This window comes from Salmo salar, chromosome ssa06 (genome assembly GCF_905237065.1).
Source record: "Salmo salar chromosome ssa06, Ssal_v3.1, whole genome shotgun sequence".
NCBI classification, from domain to species: domain Eukaryota; kingdom Metazoa; phylum Chordata; class Actinopteri; order Salmoniformes; family Salmonidae; genus Salmo; species Salmo salar.
In genome coordinates, this window is record NC_059447.1 from 72,183,154 (window position 1) to 72,204,025 (window position 20,872).

General features: G+C 41.2%; 1 protein-coding gene across 1 annotated transcript in view; it reads right to left on the reverse strand.

The window, feature by feature from the left end:
- Positions 1–20,143, reverse strand: part of cdc40 (cell division cycle 40 homolog (S. cerevisiae)) — a 48,179-nt gene extending 28,036 nt beyond the window's left edge. Inside the window, exons 1-8 of the mRNA XM_014205521.2 lie at positions 19,933–20,143; positions 6,686–6,772; positions 6,423–6,552; positions 6,096–6,185; positions 5,790–5,929; positions 5,546–5,642; positions 5,177–5,316; positions 1,765–1,839 (exon numbers count right to left, since the gene is read on the reverse strand). Coding sequence (XP_014060996.1) covers positions 1,765–1,839; positions 5,177–5,316; positions 5,546–5,642; positions 5,790–5,929; positions 6,096–6,185; positions 6,423–6,552; positions 6,686–6,772; positions 19,933–20,115 — 942 coding nt within the window. The 5' untranslated portion in view covers positions 20,116–20,143. The remainder of the gene's footprint in view (positions 1–1,764; positions 1,840–5,176; positions 5,317–5,545; positions 5,643–5,789; positions 5,930–6,095; positions 6,186–6,422; positions 6,553–6,685; positions 6,773–19,932) is intronic.
- Between the last annotated feature and the right edge of the window lie 729 nt (positions 20,144–20,872).

The window sequence follows — 20,872 nt, forward strand, 5'->3', positions numbered from 1 at the left end:
ATCTGACCGCTGTTCAGTAAGTAGTCTACCGCAAAGGGAATCTGACCGCTGTTCAGTAAGTAGTCTACCGCAAAGGGAATCTGACCGCTGTTCAGTAAGTAGTCTACCGCAAAGGGAATCTGACCGCTGTTCAGTAAGTAGTCTACCGCAAAGGGAATCTGACCGCTGTTCAGTAAGTAGTCTACCGCAAAGGGAATCTGACCGCTGTTCAGTAAGTAGTCTACCGCAAAGGGAATCTGACCGCTGTTCAGTAAGTAGTCTACCGCAAAGGGAATCTGACCGCTGTTCAGTAAGTAGTCTACCGCAAAGGGAATCTGACCGCTGTTCAGTAAGTAGTCTACCGCAAAGGGAATCTGACCGCTGTTCAGTAAGTAGTCTACCGCAAAGGGAATCTGACCGCTGTTCAGTAGTCTACCGCAAAGGGAATCTGACCGCTGTTCAGTAGGCTACCGCAAAGGGAATCTAAACGCTGTTCAGTAAGTAGTCTACCGCAAAGGGAATCTGACCGCTGTTCAGTAAGTAGTCTACCGCAAAGGGAATCTGACCGCTGTTCAGTAAGTAGTCTACCGCAAAGGGAATCTGACAGCTGTTCAGTAAGTAGTCTACCGCAAAGGGAATCTGACCGCTGTTCAGTAAGTAGTCTACCGCAAAGGGAATCTGACCGCTGTTCAGTAAGTAGTCTACCGCAAAGGGAATCTGACCGCTGTTCAGTAAGTAGTCTACCGCAAAGGGAATCTGACCGCTGTTCAGTAGTCTACCGCAAAGGGAATCTGACCGCTGTTCAGTAAGTAGTCTACCGCAAAGGGAATCTGACCGCTGTTCAGTAAGTAGTCTACCGCAAAGGGAATCTGACCGCTGTTCAGTAGTCTACCGCAAAGGGAATCTGACCGCTGTTCAGTAGTCTACCGCAAAGGGAATCTGACCGCTGTTCAGTAGTCTACCGCAAAGGGAATCTGACCGCTGTTCAGTAGTCTACCGCAAAGGGAATCTGACCGCTGTTCAGTAGTCTACCGCAAAGGGAATCTGACCGCTGTTCAGTAGTCTACCGCAAAGGGAATCTGACCGCTGTTCGTTAGAGTCCGCTGTTTCAGCCTACATAATGTGCCTATTGGATTTCTTTGCAGAGCATACATCATTTCAGATTTTAGAATTGATAAAATCTCAAATCTAGTGCCAAGGCATGTTAGAAGCATTGCCTCTATAGCTGATACCAGACACTCATTCATTCTCCATCACAGTCTTCTAAACTCCCCACTACATTTAATGCAAAGATGTTTATATTTATTTGTGATTATACTTTTGTAATGCTTTTTGTGACGTGGATCATAATTACAGTTACAGTCTATCACGTTGCGTGATCCTCGTAATGTTACGTGGAAAACACAACTAATGGGACGCAGAATTAAATGTATATCACACTCGCACAAATGCGACCAGTTATTTTTCGTATTTGCGTTTCATTTCTTTCACTAGCAAATGTGAGTGAACTGCTGGCACTTTAGAACCCACTGAATGTCCATCTTATGTTCGCTAACGTTAGCTTGAAACAATTAGTGTTTACCTTTCCACAACATACAAAAAGAGATTTGTCCATGTGTTTACTAAAGTTTTTTACTTAAAAAATAAAATCAGGCCCTATTCATTTCTGCGTACTTTTAACTCGGATCTCGTACCTGCGTATGGTGACAGAGAATTGCGTAGTTGGTACGCAAAATGCGTGCACGCTGGCAGGTCTGGTGTCAGTGTGGCAGGAGCGTTCCTTACCTTGATCTTACAGTCCATAGAGCAGGAGAGCAGCAGGTGACCTGACACAGGAAACAGACGGATAGCACTGACCCCCTGCAGAGAGAGAGAGAGCGGAGGGTTAATGAGTGGACATAATAGAATAATCTGTCTATGAGCTCACAGGTGTGTATGGTATTGCTATAAATCCTCTTATATAGAAGGCTAATTGTCTCAAGGAATTAGATAAGGAGATGAGAGCAAGGTAAGGAGCATTCAGCACAGCAGTAGTATTATACCATAGTAACATAACCCTATACCATCTTATAGAGCTCTTAAAGTGGAACTGAAAGCATTTTAGCAACATGAAATCTTCATAAATCTGTTCATATACACCCCCAGAAAGAATGTGACACCTTTTTAGAATAAATCTGACAAGCGAGCACTTCGATATGGTAATTTTCACCTTTTCATAAATTCTTAGAATGTTTGGGAAATGTCTATACTAAGGCATTTGTGAACATTTCATAGCAATATAGAAAGTGGCGGTGCATTTGGACAATTAATAGACTTGGCAGTGAATAAAACATCTGTCTCGTCCAGGACCAGTCTACACCGACCAGTGCGCTATAGCAAATCAGAGCTACAGTAGGCCTTTATACAAACAAGTCATTTGCCACACGGGCCTGCCATCATTCACTTTGAACCTTACTGTGTGTTTACAGGCAGTAGCAACAGCACGACTTTAGACCATTGGAAACCATTCACCAAAAGACACTAAATTCACCTGAATGATTTCTGCAAATATCTGAAGACCACAGGAGTCCTCTTTCATTTGGGAACTGTACAGTCCTATTGATCAAACAACCATGGTAAGTGAGGCTCTCTCTACCTCAGCTATGCACATCAACAAGAACAACAACTAATGCTAGCCAGCAAAAGTATTTCAGCTAGTTGGCCATCACAATTGCACTGATAAACGATAGGGAGTTGTAGCCTATTCGTCCTTCTGCAACTTGCCTGCCAATGCATGCTTGTCCCAACCACGCACCCGAGCTAACTGGCTAAAGTGTCCGTTCGTCCAGAATATTGAGTAATTGAAACTGGAACAGTGCAACCCGAATGGCGGCAGCAAACAATGTAGCAGACCAGCTGTAGTTTACAACCTGATAGGAATAGTTTTTGGACTCCAAAGAAATGTATTGGTGAATTATATGAATCATGCATTGAACTGCATCCATCTATTCAGACAACAATGCCTTAGTGTACATCATGGAACGTTGAGTCAAATAGAACCTATTTTTAAAACCTCTTATAAAGTTGGTTTTGTAGCATATACTGGGAATTTAATATTTTTGGCTGATATTATGATTGTCTGTTAGTTTCATATCTGCAAAGTAGTTAACGCTGTCAGTACCACTTTAAACAGCACAGGTGTCAAACTCATTACACGGAGTGCCGAGTGGCTGAGGGTTTTCACTCCTTCCTTGACCTTGATTGACTAATTAAGGTCAGTAATTAGTAAGGAACTCCCCTCACCTGATTGTCTAGGTGTTAATTGAAGGGAAGAAACAGCAACCTGCAGACACTAGGCCCTCCATAGAATGAGTACAACACCTATGCTTAATGTGGTGTCTTATCTCTCGTCTGTATTCCCACAGAGCCAGAACAATCCTTATTATTATCAATTTTCAGAAACAGCAGGTTGTCTAGGTACAGCGCAGTTCGACACCACTTAATGAGCAACAGACCGCTGTGTGTGTGTGTGTCTTTAATATTTGCCTCTGGTCATAATTATCCCTTCGTCTTTGGAAGTTTGTTAACGTTTCATCAAGGGCACAATCACCCCTCTGGCATTATCAACACCTCACTGACACACTGCGTGTGTGGGCATGTGATAATACCCACTAACAACTTGTCTTGGACAGCACTGATCCCCTACCCATCGACAGTTCAGAGTGTGTGTGTGTGTGTGTGTGTGTGTGTGTGTGAGTGTGTGTGAGAGTGAGTGAGAGATTACACTTAGCCTGCCCTATGGCTAGCAGCGCAGCAGTAAGACATCCTCTTTGAATGCTAATTCTATAGAGGCAGATATCAGGCTTTCATGCCTTGCTGCACACACATTTGTACCAAGACATTGCTCATGGCATCCACCGTGCAGGATATTCCTCAAATCCCAATGATGTTAACAGAACACGTCTCTAAACTATCAAACCATCTACCAGCCTCTCCATCCACAAGCATGTTTCTTTTTTTAATCATCCCTCCAGCTTTTCAATTAGGCTCTTGGTATGCAACTGTTCCAGTATGGAGTGGGATGGAAGCCCTGTTCACTTTAGGCCGATTCTCCTCTCTCTCACTACTGCAGACAGACAGAACCAAAGGCCTGATCACATCTTCTCCACACTCCGTCTGCTGAACCAGCACTTTCTTCCTCTCCATCTTTCGCTCACACACATCTCCCTCATGTAAAGATGACGGACACGGTAAAGTGTGTATGAGTCATCCAATAGCTAACCCAGCGTGACCGATGATGAGTGTTCCCTCACTCACATGAGTCCAATGTTTCCCTATATGCATTTGCTAAATTGCAGCTGCCACTGCATTTAAATGAAAATTATGTAGATGTATAGATATATGCCCCAGGAAGACCCCACTCAACCCCCGCAGGAAGACCCCCCCCCCCACTTACAGTTGAAGTCAGAAGTTTACATACACCTTAGTCAAATAGATTTAAACTCAGTTTTCACAATTCCTGACGTTTAATCCTAGTAAAAATTCCCTGTCTTAGGTCAGTTAGGATCACCACTTTATTTTAAGAATGAGACATTTATTTATTTCAGCTTTAATTTCTTTCATCACATTCCCAGTGGGTCAGAAGTTTACATACACTCAATTAGTATTTGGTAGCGTTGCCTTTAAATTGTTTAACTTGGGTCAAACGTTTTGGGTAGCCTTCCACAAGCTTCCCATAATAAGTTGGGTGAATTTTGGCCCATTCCTCCTGACAGAGCTGGTGTAACTGAGTCAGGCTTGTAGGCCTCCTTGCACACACACGCTTTTTCAGTTCTGCCCACAAATTTTCTATAGGATTGAGGTCAGGGCTTTGTGATGGCCACTCCAATACCTTTACTTTGCTGTCCTTAAGCCATTTTGCCACAACTTTGGCAGTATGCTTGGGGTCATTGTCCATTTGGAAGACCCATTTGCGACCAAGCTTTAACTTCCTGGCTGATGTCTTGAGATGTTGCTTCAAAAATTGCTTGTGTCATGCACAAAGTAGATGTCCTAACCGACTTGCCAAAATTATAGTTTGTTAACAAGAAATTTGTGGAGTGGTTGAAAAACGAGTTTTAATGATTCCAACCTAAGTGTATGTAAACTTCCAACTGTAACTCTTAGGGTAAATCCTAGGGCAAACACTGGAGTCCGAAGGTGTCCACTGACAACTCACCTTGGTGTGTCCAGTCCAGACGTGGATCTGTTTCTTGGGCAGGTAACACTTGTCTGGTATGTCTGCAGTACGCAGGTTAATACCCACGTCTTGGGGTACGTGGAGGTAAGACCTCCCTTGGTAGTCATACGCGTCTTTAACTGGAGACACAGAGGAGATAGTGTATACAGTAAGACTGAGGACTTCCTACATACAGGGTTACAGCAAATGTTCTTCTCATCTGAGTGAATGCTGAACAGTTCAGTTATGTAATTAGTAACGGTTGAGATGAGTGTGTTAGTTACCATGGAGAATGGTCTTCTCATCTGAGTGAATGCTGAACAGTTCAGTTATGTAATTAGTAACGGTTGAGATGAGTGTGTTAGTTACCATGGAGAATGGTCTTCTCCTCCGCCGGAGCCTCTTCCTCATTCCTTCCCTTCTTCTGCCTCTTGGCTGTGATCTCATCCAGCTCCTTCTGTTCCTCCTACAGACCAATCAGCAGACAACAGTTAGTTAGAACCATCTCTTTACAGGAGGAAAAACGGTTACGTCTAAAACACGCTCCTATATAATACAAACATCCATATTGCTTTGAGGAACTTCACACAGTATTGAATTATTGATTGATTACCTCTGATGGTTTGGCCCCGTCCTTTTCGTCCACGTATTTCGCCCAGGGCCCGAGGTAATTGTCAATGTCATCCGATTCACCTCCTTGCACCTTTTTCCTCTTGTCATGTTTTTTTGGGCCAACCTCAAACACAGTCAACCCTATGAGAGGAGAAACAAGAGAAACTGTTACACTATGCTCTTTCTTTCACAAAGTTTTATGGAGAACAATGACTACAACAGCTTTCCATTAAGTTTCAAAACATCCCTCTTACCGGCTAGCAATGCACACCAAGCAAAACACAAAGAGTAGGAAATGAAGCATTACCTTTCTTTTTCTCTGCCTCATCCACTGCACCGATGTAGCTATTGGAGGAATTCTGGCTTGTTGTGTCCACAGACGGATCCAGAGCATAGCCTGAAAGCAAAAGACAAGTGAATAAAAAAAAAACAAGATGCTAAATGACCTTAAAGCCCCAAAATGTTAGATTCAAGGTGAAAGGAAGGTTAACCTCTTCACTAGACCTTCCTTATTCACAGCTGAACATTCTATCATAGACAATGGAACATTCAATCATAGACAATGGCCGTGGTATGAATCAGGTCTATACTGGTCACATAGGCTACAGTCCCAGATACTCCTACACTAACTTACCAAAGGTGGAGAAGGTCCTCCTCTGCTGTTCAAACATGAAGTCATTGACGTGAGCAGGCTCTGCATAGCCAGACAGCATATTCCTGGGAGCAGCCATCTGTTGACTTCTATATGGGTTGACAGGACCAAACTAGGAGAAAAGAAGCATGTAAGAGTGAACACAGTGCAAAATAGATGTTATGTAGGTACAGTTAGGTAGGTACATTCATTCGAATGATGTACAGCAGTTTTCTTGAGTAAAATCTTACTATGAAACATTTTACCTCTGGTGCAAACATGGTTTCATATGTGGGGTTGTAGGTGACCTCTTTGAGAGATGGGTCCAGATGCACACCAGTCTCCACAGCCTCCTGTTGGGGAGAAGAAACTTGACAGGTTTTCTACTGCTCATCATTTTGGTCAGTCATCAGGCTATGAAGGCACTTGAGTTAAAGGGGCTTGATGTTAGTTGTCACACACCTATCCTGGGGTGCGTTCAGTTCATTAAACGTTTTGCTAAGTTGCGCGACGGCTGTGTAGTGAACAACATGTTTCCTCCAAACGTAGTGCGCTGTTCTTCACCAGTCTGAGGTGTGTTTGCTTCCGTTTGGTGGGTGTAGCCTGATTAATGTGGGTATGAGCATGTGGGTGTGAGCATAGAAAAAAAAAACAGAAAAAAAAAAGCTAAATCTCATGCGGCCCACCGTACACAATCGCCCTCCGGGCCGCGATAGTCACAATGTTCTTCAACTTGTCGTTCAGAACAGTACTGTTTCCAATGAATCAAACTGCATACCATTGTGTTCTGTTAAGGGCAGCCCAGGTTGATTTTAAATAGAAACTCATTACCTATCTTGCTAAGAAATCAGCCAGCTTGATCCAATATATCTAGTTAGCTTGTTATTCATTTTCCAACCTGCTTGTTTACAGCTGCACTATGGTTGGACAGCCTTCTTATGCAGATTAAAATACTGCGGAGGCAGCGCGAGATAGGTCTAGGAGAACGTACCTCAATCCAGCGATGAGAAATGCGTTGTACTCCGAATTGTTCCATTAGCAGTCGTTTAATCTTTTCAGTGTAACAGTTGGGATACTGGGACAATTCGGAGTAAGATGCTTTTTTTGTTGTTCATCCATTCAAATTCAAATTGTTCCTCACAGTTTTTGAAAAATCTTTTCAACACTCTCCGCCTCGATAATCAGCGTCGCAGATAAATAGGCTATGGACATGTTACGTGTATTTGTTTCTATTTTAATGATTGTCAATTTCATCTTTATACTATAGCATACTTGTCCCCTTCACACTTTCATTGTCAATTCATTATCTTATAGCCTACTTTCAGAAAGCCTAAGGTAGGCCTACGTTTTTTAAATACTTTTATGGAAAGGATAAATATTTGCTTGTGTCTGACATAAGCTAGTGGCTTTGATTGACTGGTGCTTTCATGGGGGTGTGAGTTCACTGATTCTCTCTATAGGCTTATCTGTCCATTCAGAATGTTTCCTAAAGTAGTCTGTCTGGACTTCATCTCTTTAACAGGAATCAAACGCTCCTGTCCTGATGTAATCTTGTAAAATGTCTGTTTCCAGTAGTTTAGGCTACATTATCTCTCTCCTTACTGCATCCTCTCTTTGAAGAACATATGCCAACGACACTGCCATCAAATGACCACAGCAGCGGGGTTTGTGACGTCAGGCGACTATTTCAGGAAAAGTGGGAGGAAACCCATCTGAATTAGCGTGAATGGTTTTGTGTGTGGAAATAGGATCCATATTTTATTTTTTTATATGCAGAAAAGCCAACAGACAAGGAGAAGGCATACATCTTGATTTGACTACGTTAATGTTGTCAGTACGAACATGTGACTGATCCTCTCCAACCAGGCATTTCCTAATTTGTTGATTCATATTTATAAGTAATAACCTGAATAATAATAATGAAATGCCACGATAATAACAAACTGTAATGGCTTGTTTCAAATAGGTTTTATTAAGCATATTCATGTAAACAAGTGTACAAACATAATTGTGACCTCCCCTTTTTGACCTCTCCCCCTGAACAGTTATGTTGGTGACCTTGAACATTAGCATGGCCAATTACCGTAACCTCAAATTCCAAGACCGCCAAAGCCCTATGCTGACTCGCACAACCGCTGAACGAAGGTTGTGTTGGCTATGTGTTTGGGTACAGTAGTCTGTGTCAAGATGCATAATTTGCGTTTTAGAGTGTGGATTAGTTGAAGTGCTTCAGTTCTGGCCCACCCAATATTCCACAGTCCCACCCACGAACAAATTCATGGCTATGCTACTGACATGAAGATGTCCATTGTGTCCATTGAAATATAGTAATTTTTTACTAATAAAATGACCATAGTTAGTTGTAGGCAACACATTTAACCAGGATCTGAGGTGTCTATGATCTCAATCTATCCACTTGACAAGTCTACAGTGGCGCCAAATTAAACCTGCGATTCTCCAAGCGCTGTAACGAACCAGTCACGTCTTTTAACATTTGCATCCAGGTCAATAAATAGACTACCTATACATTATCACTCGCAACCCCAAGTCATTACCACGATTAGGCCTGCCACGTTGGTGTAGTCTTACAGTTGCCAAGGATACATGCATTTCCTTATATCATTTCACTTACCTTTTTCTGTAATCGCAGTCTCGAGTCTATTTACTGAAGGCCTACTCGATGGCAATCACGGATCACATTCAACGTAAAAAGTAGGGTCCAATCAAAATTATTTTGGGGGACCAAGGGGTGTGGGTGGAATATGTTCACTGAGAAGATAATCATTTCAGAAAACCAATGGTCAAAACCGTATACAATCCAAAGTTAGTTGTTTTCCCCTGTAGAATTACCAACATTATGGGAACAAAATCAACAGACATGCCAGATAAAAAGGCAGTCGCTACAGGCAAAAAAAATGCTTTTCGTAAACACAATTTGTAGTCTAAGCTTTGTGACAAGCATGGCATTGTAAGTCATTTTACATTTGAGTGATTTAGCAGAAGCTTTTATCCGGAGCGACTTACAGGTAAGGGTGACCAGACGTCCCCGTTTTCCGGGGACATTCCCCGTTTCTGGTGGCCTGTCCCCGGAAATGTCCCCGTTTTTAACTGTGCGTTAAAAAGTCTGTGTTAAAAACAGACCACAAAGTGAAATATTTTACTTGGCAAGAAAGACCGGGCAGCAGAGCCTACCGGTTGACGTCTCAGTCGCGTTGTGCTTGTTTAGGCCAACAGAGGGGGCTGCTCGCTATAGCAGCTTCATTCACTCTTCTACTACTACTACTACTACTAACTACTTGCTCGCGATAGTTTTAGAGAAAACTGCTGTGGAAAACTCGTCCAGAAGCTAGCAAGTATCAAGTGAATCCACATCATCACCACAAACGTCTTTTCAAGCCAGGTAAGTTACAATCGTTTGAGATACTAGCTAGTGATGTTATAGAACAGATCAAATATCTATATAATAAACTGTGACATAAGGTTTTAAATAGCTAACATTAGCTAGCATAACCTATGTAGACTAGTTAGCTAGCTACTGTTATGGTAGCTAGGTTAAAAAACATTCATATGTAAACATGCAGTGGACAGGCTATTTTGAAAATATGATTATATTAAATGAATGCACAATTAATTCAGAGAATATTTTTGTAGATTACAATTTTAATGGTTTGGCATTATAATAAGTAGTGTGAAAATATATTTAGAAATGTTCATGGATAACATTAGCAGTGGAGAGGAAGAAGAGTGAAGGAGACAGGAGGAAAGGTGAAGATATGGTTACAGAGCCTGGCAATTTATTATTCCAAACAATGTTGAGATAAAATACAAAAATGAGGCAAGCAATGGGAATCTGTTGACCAAAGTATTTTATCTAATAGTATGCTATTTATTAATACAGATTGGAAAGGAAGGAGAAGGAAAAATGAAGGGAGTAAAAAGAGTGAAGCAAGGAGAGTGTAGAAGAGTGAGGTGGAAAGGTGAAGAGAAGGAAAGGAAGACGAGTGAAGAAAAGAAGAGGAGTAAGATTGGAGGAGAAGAAAAAGTTGAGAGTAAGAAGAGTGACACAAGGAGAGTGAAGAAGAACAGACAGAGGAGATACAATGACTCCAAGAAACGGAAATGCACCTTTTATGAAAAACATGAGAGAATTTCCATTTATATGCTCAGGTCAAGACGATAGAATGGTTCACTGCACCCTTTGTAATTCCTCTCTTTCAATTGGCAGCCGGAGAAGAATGGCAGTGGTAGAACATCAACAGACGAAAAAGCATAAAGCCTCTCTGATTGCCCGTGTTGGTATGCCCTCTGTCACCACATTCTTCAAGAAGGTAGAGCCTTCCCAAGAAGAATATGGTTTAGCTGTGCAGGAGGCTGTCTTCGCATACCACACTATGCGACACAATCATAGTTACAGATCTATGGACTGCACAGCACAACTGACACGGAAGCTTTATGAGCCAAAGTTTACATGTGCTAGGACAAAATGTGAAGCCATAGTGAGTAACGTGTTAGCAACATGGGTAACTACTTTGGTAACAGACCTAGACCAGGTTGAATTTGTGTCCCTGTCCATTGATGCGTCCAATCATTGACATGTAAAGCTGCTGCCAATAGTAGTCAGATATGTAAGATATATGATGGCAGCACATCTGTGTAAACAAAACTGCTTGATTTTGTTGAATTGAATGGAGAAACAGCAGAGGAAATTGCAGCTGAGGTCCTGGTGGTCATCCAAAAATGTAACCTGGAAAACATTCTCTGTCGACAACAAATGCCAACTTTGGAGGACTGAATAGGCTGGGGAGGGTCAATGTCCATTCCAAAGTTAAAAATGCTCTGCAGTGGGAGGTGATTGGCTTAGGTTGTCCTGCCCACATCATTCATAACACGGCCAGAACAGCTTTGGATATGATGTTGACTACCTGCTCACAAAGATATTTGGATATGTTCATATTTTCACCATCAGAGTAGAAAGACTGAAGAGCTTTTGTGAGTTTGTTGGCCAGGAGTACCATAACATTTTAGGACACGGCAATGTTCGCTTGATGTCCATGCTCCCTGCTCTAGAAAGAGTGCTGAAAATGTATATCCCATTGAAATCCTTTTTTATTTCTGAAGACAACTGCCCTGTTGTCCTGTGAACAATGTTCAAAGATCCACTGACTGAACTTTGGCTGGCCTATGTCCATGGAAACCTGACCGTATTCAGTGACACGATCAAGATGCTTGGAGGCCAGGACCACTGTGCTGTGGAGTCAGCTGCAATTCTGAGAAACGTTGAGGCAAACTTGACTGCAAGACGTGATGACAACTTCATTCCAGTTTTGGTCAGAGGACTTCTGAGAGAGCTAGAGGAAAATGGAGCCATGTCTAAAGAGAGCTTTCTGAAAACATCCCAATCATTCTTCACTATGGCTGTGAACTACTTGCAAGCATGGGAAAGCACACAGATAATGTAAATCTTTTAGATTGTCTCCTTTTAAAAAGGCAACCTCAGCGTGAAGAGATCCAGAAGGCAGCAGGCACACTGCAGGAACAATGCCCCAATGTGACCATCAATGAGGATGCATTGTGTGACGAAATGGAGCACGGTGGTTACCCACTTCAAAGAGAACGACATCCCACACACTAACCTGGCTAGATTAGTGTCTGTTGTCATGTGCTTGCCTGAAAGTAATGCACCAGTCGAGAGAGTGTTCTCCCAAATGAATGATTATATAAACAGCAGCAAGAAATAGGTTCGCTGTTCCTACCATCAAGGCCATGCTTATTGTGAAGACAAACTTCAACCTCCCCTGACAGGAGTTAACCTCTTACATCTAGACGTTCCGCTAGCGGAACACCTGCTCCAATATCCAATGATAGGCGTGGCGCGAATTGCAAATTCCTCAAAAATACAAAAACTTAAATTTTTCAAACATATGACTATTTCACAGCATTTTAAAGACAAGACTCTCCTTTATCTAACCACACTGTCCGATTTCAAAAAGGCTTTACAGCGAAAGCAAAACATTAGATTATGTCAGCAGAATACCAAGCCAGAAATAATCAGACACCCATTTTTCAAGCTAGCATATAATGTCACAAAAACCCAGAAGACAGCTAAATGCAGCACTAACCTTTGATGATCTTCATCAGATGACAGACCTAGGACATTATGTTATTCAATACATGCATGTTTTGTTCAATCAAGTTCATATTTATATCAAAAAACAGCTTTTTACATTAGCATGTGACGTTCAGAACTAGCATACCCCCCGCAAACTTCCGGGGAATTTGCTAACAATTTACTAAATTACTCACGATAAACGTTCACAAAAAGCATAACAATTATTTTAAGAATTATAGATACAGAACTCCTCTATGCACTCGATATGTCCGATTTTAAAATAGCTTTTTGGTTAAAGCACATTTTGCAATATTCTAAGTACATAGCCCAGCCATCACGGGCTAGCTATTTAGACACCCGGCAGGTTTAGCCTTCACCAAAATCAGATTTACTATTATAAAAGTTTGATTACCTTTTGTTGTCTTCGTCAGAATGCATTCCCAGGACTGCTACTTCAATAACAAATGTTGGTTTGGTCCAAAATAATCCATCGTTATATCCGAATAGCGGCGTTTTGTTCGTGCGTCCCAGACACTATCCGAAATGGTAAATCAGGGTCGTGCGCATGGCGCAATTCGTGACAAAACATTTCTAAATATTCCATTACCGTACTTCGAAGCATGTCAACCGCTGTTTAAAATCAATTTTTATGCAATTTATCTCGTAAAAAAGCGATAATATTCCGACCGGGAATCTCCTTTTCGGCAAACAGAGGAAAAATCACAAAGACGGGGCGGCCAGGGCACGCGCCTAAGCCCACAGTCCCTTGATCGGCCACTTGAGAAAGGCGATAATGTGTTTCAGCCTGGGGCTGGGATGACGACATTCAGGTTTTTCCCGGGCTCTGAGCGCCCATGGAAGACGTAGGAAGTGTCACGTTAGAGCAGAGATCCTTTGTAAAAGATAGAGATGGCAAAGAAGTTCAAGAAATGGTCAGACAGGCCACTTCCTGTAAAGGAATCTCTCAGGTTTTGACCTGCCATTTGAGTTCTGTTATACTCACAGACACCATTCAAACAGTTTTAGAAACTTTGGAGTGTTTTCTATCCAAAGCCAATAATTATATGCATATTCTAGTTACTGGGCAGGAGTAGTAACCAGATTAAATCGGGTACGTTTTTTATCCAGCCGTGAAAATACTGCCCCCTAGCCATAACAGGTTAATGGAGAAGCTGGCCAAAGACAGAGCAATCCTGAAGAAGATGCATTCTTTTGAGAAATATACAGATTAGGTTTGTATAAGTATATTATGTAGTTACCAATTTCATCAACATCTTATTTCTTTATTATGTTGTTAATTATTTCACATATACTATTGTCTTGTTTTTTCAATTTTGCTCATGTTCTCTTCTGCTCTTATTCTACCAGGACCACTGAATGGCTGTTCAGATTGGACAGTTCTGTCTTGTCTGTAGTGCATCTGTAATATAGTTGTTTTCTCTATCACAGTGAGCCTGTTAGATTCAATACATGAAACCGGAATTGTCCCCCTTTCTATTTCATAGATAATAACATTGGATATTTTAATGATATATTGACTGCCGAACTGGAAATGTCCCTGGTTTTCATTTCAGAAATCTGGTCACCTTACTTACAGGAGCATTTAGGGTTCAGGGCCTTGCTCAAGGGCACTGACAAATTTTTCACCTAGTCGGCTCAGGGATTCGAACCAGCGACTCTTCGGTTACTGGCCCGATGCTCTTAACCGCTAGGCTACCTGCCGCCTAGTCATCAAACTATAGCCTATACAGTACATGTAGGCTATCTTGCCGTTGTGTGTAAATTGAATAATTGGAAAGCAATATTTATAATCGATTAGGCCATATAGGCTATCCTTTAACTATAACATGAGCAGCTGTAATTCACCTCAAGCATCTTCCTCATATGCCACGCGGTCTCATTTTATTTGTAGTCCAGCTGAAATGCTGATATTCGCGTTGAAGCCTACTATTCACCGCTCTACCCAAAATCCACAGGACATATAGCACATTGAGGTAAGATAGCTATCTATTTTGATATGTGACATAGCATGATACGTAGCATTTTCAGTTTTTGATGTATGCTTTCATAGTCAATGTTAAATACAATTTTTGATGATTACTCACCAAACAAGTGTAGTTTTGTAACATCTCAACTAGGGTTGCAAAGGGTCGGAAACTTTCTGGTAAATTTCTATACATTTTCCATGGGAAGTTAAACCCGGGAATTTTGCTTAAATTCATAAAAAAGTTACCTTATAACATTGAACCTTTTTTGTGGGATACACATGGTAATTCTTGGTCTTGTTGCATATTTTGGATAAACTATACAATTGGGTTCTGAGAATTTGAAATATACTTATTCATGTCACTGAGGGAGCGTGGGTAATGTATAACGTTTACATTATGTCAGGATATGTTATTGTTAGCCATCAGGGATCCTATGGGAAGGATCCTCTGAGAGGAGAAGAGACACAGTCTGGTACCAGGCACCATGACAGCTGTGAGATGGGGAGGAGTGAGCACTTTGGGGTAGAGGTCAGGTCAGATGAAGTGAGGAAGAACAGATATCACTAAGGTTCTGTCTAGCAACAGAAATGCATTGGCTGTTCAGATGTGTAGGAGGAGACTCAGTCTAGGAGAAAGGGTTAAATATCAGTGCTTGTGCGAAAATGTCTTTGTCTGAATGCAGCTGTATTGACCCTCTGGGAAGAATAAACTTGGTTAAGCTTTTATAGTGTCCGTTGAGTTTTTTTTACTCAGAATTAGAACGGAACAATCCCCAATTCAATGAAATTGCAACCCTCTGCATGCACAGTGCATTCTTCCATCACATGTACAGCTAATTCTCAAGATCTTGCACACTAATGAGATGCTATTGAGCCCACACTAATACTGTCTGAGCCAAGGACTACATGCTTTCTGGTAAATTCTGATTACAATACTGGGTAGGGTGAATATATTTTATATGTCATACATGATTTTTGTTAACTAGTAAATAGTAGCCTACAGCAAAGTGTGTTTAAATCATTTCTAACTTAACAATTTCTGCTAGTTAGTTTTTGCTACCATGTGGGTTTTAGCTTGCTTGAGCCTGCTAAAGGAGGAGTGTTAATTCACCTGTTTCCATATATGTTTCATTTTAAAACAGTTCTTACAAAATACTTGTTTAATCTAACTGCTTAACTATTTAGCTGTACATGGAATTGTATTTGTTGTTTTTTTACAAAAAAAATTCTAATCTTTACAGGAAAATGCCACAGCCATGATCTGATGTGTGGAGACATTTCCCTGCAGCTAATGTAGAAAGAAAAGCTGTGCACATTTGCAAATACTGTGCCAAATCATATGTGAAGAATGCAACAAAGATGCAAAATTATCTGGCCAAGTGCATAAAGTTCCCTCAGCACTGACAACAAGCAACCTCTGACAAAAGTCCCTCTACTTCTATTGGAGGTGAAAATTAGACTCAGACACCTTATCGATAGAAACAGCTCATGGTCCTTCTGGAATCAGAAGTTATTTTTGACTCGATGGAGGAACGTAGTCAGAGAAATGCTGATGAATGTCTTGCTCGATCTGTGTATGCAACTGGTTCACCTCCGATGCTCACAGGCAATGTGTATTGGAAGAGATTTCTGAATGTTCTTTGCCCGGCATACACCCCTCCAACCAGAGATGCTTTATCTACTCATTTGCTGGATGCAGAGTTCAAGTGAAAGTCAAGCAAATCATAGAGAAACGCAGACTGTATTGCAATCATCTCTGATGGGTGGTCGAAAGTTTGTGGGCAAGGAATAATTAACTACATCTTTTCCACCCCTCAACCAGTATTCTACAAGAGCACAGACACAAGGGCAACACAAACACCGGTCTCTACACTGCAGATAGGCTGAAGGCAGTCATCAATGACCTTGGACCACAGAATGTATTTGCACTGGTGACAGACAATGATGCGAACATGAAGGCTGCTTGGTCTAAAGTGGAGGAGACCTACCCTCACATCACACCCATTGGCTGTGCTGCTCATGCATTGAATCTGCTCCTCAAGGACATCATGGCACTGAAAACAATGGATACACTCTACAAGAGAGCCAAGGATACAAGAGAGCCAAGGAAATGGTTAGGTATGTGAAGAGTCATCAAGTTATAGCAGAAATCTGCCTCACCAAGCAAAGTGAGAAGAATAAGAGCACCACATTGAAGCTGCCGAGCAACACCCGTTGGGGTGGTGTTGTCATCATAATTGACAGTCTCCTGGTGGGGAAGGAGTCTCTCCAAGAAATGGCCATATTAGTCTGCCGATATGGACAGCCCCATCAAGAGGATCCTCCTGGATGATGTATTTTGGGAGAGTGGTAAGCAACCTGAAACCTATAGCAGTAGCCATTGCACAGATTGAGGGATACAATGCCATCCTGTCTGATGTTCAGACTCTGCTTGCAGATGTAAGAGAAGAAATCCGTACTGCCCTGACCACTTCACTGTTGCTCCAAGCAGAGGAAACTGCAGTTCTGAAATACAGGAAACTGCAGTTCTGAAATACATAAAAAAGCGTGAAGACTTCTGCCTGAAGTCCATACACACCGCAACGTACCTGTTGGACCCAAGTATGCTGGCAAGAGCATCCTGTCTGGTGCAGAGATCAACAAGGCCTATGGTGTCATCACTACTGTGTCTCGCCACCTTGGCCTGGATGAGGGAAAGGTTCTTGGCAGTCTGGCGAGGTACGCTTCCAAGCAAGGGCTTTGGGATGGAGATGCAATACGGTTGTCATGCCAACATATCTCATCAGCCACCTGGTGGAAAGGACTTTGTGGATCTGAGGCTCTTTCCCCTGTTGCCTCCATCATCCTCCAAATCTCACCAACATCAGCCGCCTCAGAGCGCAACTGGTCCTTGTTTGGGAACACGCACACTAAAGCACGCAACAGGCTGACCAATACAAGGGTTGAAAAATTGGTGGCCATCCAGGTAAATTTTAGACTTTTTGAGCCTGATAACGAGCCATCCTCAACAAGGTTGGAAAGTGACAGCGAAAATGAGGCCTCAAAGTCTGATGTTCACAAGGTTGAAAATTGAGGAGGTCCAGACATGGAAGCTTGAGAGGAAGACAACCAGAGCTTTAGTTTCTAGACTATAATTTTACAGATGTTGAAAAAGTTTTTGGGAGATGCGATGGATCATTGGGGATCATTTAATATTCCCTTTTGTTGTTCAGTGAAATTATCCCATGTGAAGAGTCAACTCATTTAATTAAAGTTCAATTCATAACTAAATTGTTTTTTAATTTCTTTTGGAAGGATTTAATCATTTGCAATTATGTCTACTTATGAGGTAAAAGGTTTATGTTTCTGTCTCCATAGGATATGGTAAATATATCCAATGCAAAAAACATCACATTTAAATGGTATTAATAATCATTTGCATATATTTCCGTTAATACCCATATATTCCCGTTAATTCCCACAGAAGGTTTCCACCTCTGAATATTCCCCAAAATGTGCAACGCTAATCTCAGAACGTCAACATAGACTACCACGAGACTTTTCAATTCAAAGCCTGCATACTTCAGCTCCTGTTATCCTAATTGTACTTTTGTGACCCGCATTTTTTTCTTTTTTTAAGTGGACGACTGCAACATAAAAGTTCATGTGAGGAAGCGGCACCGCTGTCAACAGTGCTCGGTGCTTTGTTGTAGGATGTATTGCGTTACAAAATCCGATTTTTGAAATTGCCTTAATGTTGATGATTTGTAAAAAATAAAAAAAATACCGCACTGAGCAACTAAGAAATTGAAGGGTCGTATTTATTTTATACCATAAGTTCTCACTATGAGCCTGTGCCTGGATGGACACCCTATAAAAATAAATACATTGCAGGATCATTGTGTAACGGACAAACAAACATGGTTGTTTGAACCTGTCAAGACAGCGATGTGCACATACCAATGATCCAATGTGACAGTCTAGACAGGATGAACGGGACAGTGGGAGAAATGTCTGATACTGGGCTTAGGAAACACTTTCTGTAGGCTATTCTTAGAATGACATCTTTTGAGCGTTGTTCACTACCACTGCCTGCTTTCCCACTTTGTGACAGTGCCATTGTAAAAATGGCCCGATTTAATAAAATATTTCGCTACCTGACAACACTGAATTAAAGCAATGAAATCCAATGATTTGACCCTTCGTAGGACGAGGTGCCACTAGTTTTTAGGGTAATCTACAGTATAGCCTACAACGTTTAAGATATTCTATTATTTAATCGTATACCCTTGCAAAGACGTGTACGGTTGCTGGATTTCATTAGTAATTGGCACAGAGCGGAGGCGAACGATGTATGCAACATTGGTCATTCGATGTTTTAGGGAATATCTTGCATGTTTACACAATTTAGTAAAGCGAGAATACACTAGGCCTACTGCCACATATTTTTTAAGGATATGTTGACTACTGGTGGTATGAGGATTATATCTGAACAATGGCGTACCTCTTATGATCAAATAAGTGTCTATTTGCGCCTATTTTTTTTATGATTGAACGTGGAATGGCTAATTTACCCACTCCTCTTGACAAGTGCTCCGAATACTCCCATTACTGTTCCGCTATATATTGGTGCAAAGTTTCTGTTGGTTGGAGTAGACACGCACGGTGAGGTGACATCAAATTAGTAAAATGTTTAGCAGAAGCAAATTGGAGCCCGATGATATCCAGCTACATCATTTTCTATGGGGTGATCTGTACTGTTAACTCCGTTTATGGACGAGTCGTCAAGCCTGCGTGTGTAGTTATGGTGACGCCAGGTGTGATAAGGCAGGTGCGTTCAAGGACGGTTAAACTCGTCACTAATCTTTAAGGTAAACGTCCAAACACACTTTTTCTTACTTTAGTTACTTCAATGCAGCATTTTCTGCACTGTTAGACTATACTTTTTAAAATGTAAATATTTAAAGTTGCATTAATCAACATTGGAACATTGGTTTCAATGGTCACCAAATATGTATTTTTCATTGGTCTTAGTGGAAGATCTCAAAGATAGTCCTAACTTCTCATTATGTAAACTTCTTCCACTAAAATTATTAATACTTTCAGCCTACTATGCAAGCACATTACGTTTCTATTGAAACTTCCTGTTTTAGCTACTTAGCTATACAAATATTTGGTGAAAGTAACTTAACTCATTGTTCTATCCATATAATTAGTAATTTAATAGGATCTGTAATGGTTATATATGTGCTTTCACTATCCACCTAACGTCAGTGTAGCTAGATAAGTAAAGTTAGAGATTACATTCAAAAGTTGCTTTTTAGGTGACAAGCCGACTCTGGCTGGATAGCACTAGTAGCTAACTAGCTAGCTATCTAGCTAGCTATCTAGCGTAGCTACAATATCTAGCTTAATTAGCAACCAGCTAGCCCACTTACCTTTACGGCGACCTCAGGAGCTGAATTAAGGAGAGCCAAAGACATTGTTTGTCCAGATTTCAACGGTTGAAGGTGTGCTAGGGCATCAGGGTCAACTTTTTCGGGACTAGCATTAGATTTTGTCTCATTATCTGAATCTGAATCGGTCCCGTACGAAACGAGGGACTCCACGGTGGCAGCCATCTTGGATGTTGTGAATGCCCAACCGGAAATATCCTAAAAGTAGGTATTTACTTTAAAATCAAATAACATTTTATTTGTAACATGCGCCGAATACAACGGGTGTATACTTTACCGTGAAATACTTGCTTACGAGCCCTTCCCAACGATGCAACAAAAACAAAAATTACACAAGATGAATAAAATATAGAAGAATGGAGCTATATACAGGGAGTACCAGTACCAGATCAATGTGCAGGGTACATGAAAGCAGGGTAAAATGACTAGGCATCAGGATATATAATAATAAGAGTAAAATAAAGACCAAAGCAGCAGCAGTGTGTGTGTGTTGTATCGGTTTGTTTGTGTGTGTAGTGTAGTGTAGGCCTATGTAAATGTGTGTAGGTTTTGTGTGGTGTGTAAGTGTGTATTTTGTGTATATATAGTCTTGACATTAAAGTGAAAATAAGTATAACAAAACATCAAAATTGGGAGAGATTAATCGTTTAGTTGAATTTTATAATGATACAATTTGGAATAACATAATGTAAGTCACTGTTATTTCAACAGATGAGTGATCAACGGATACAAATAAATGTTATGCACCTTTAAGGATATCATTCTCACTGGGCATACATTGGACGTGCTCACATTTCGTGATTTCCTTGCCCCAAAATCTTTAATTCCGTCCAACCTCAACCCCAGGACGTGGGTGCTCATATTACACGATTATTCCCTAGTTGTTACTGCTCTTCGTTTCTTGGTTGTTATAGGGGAAAAT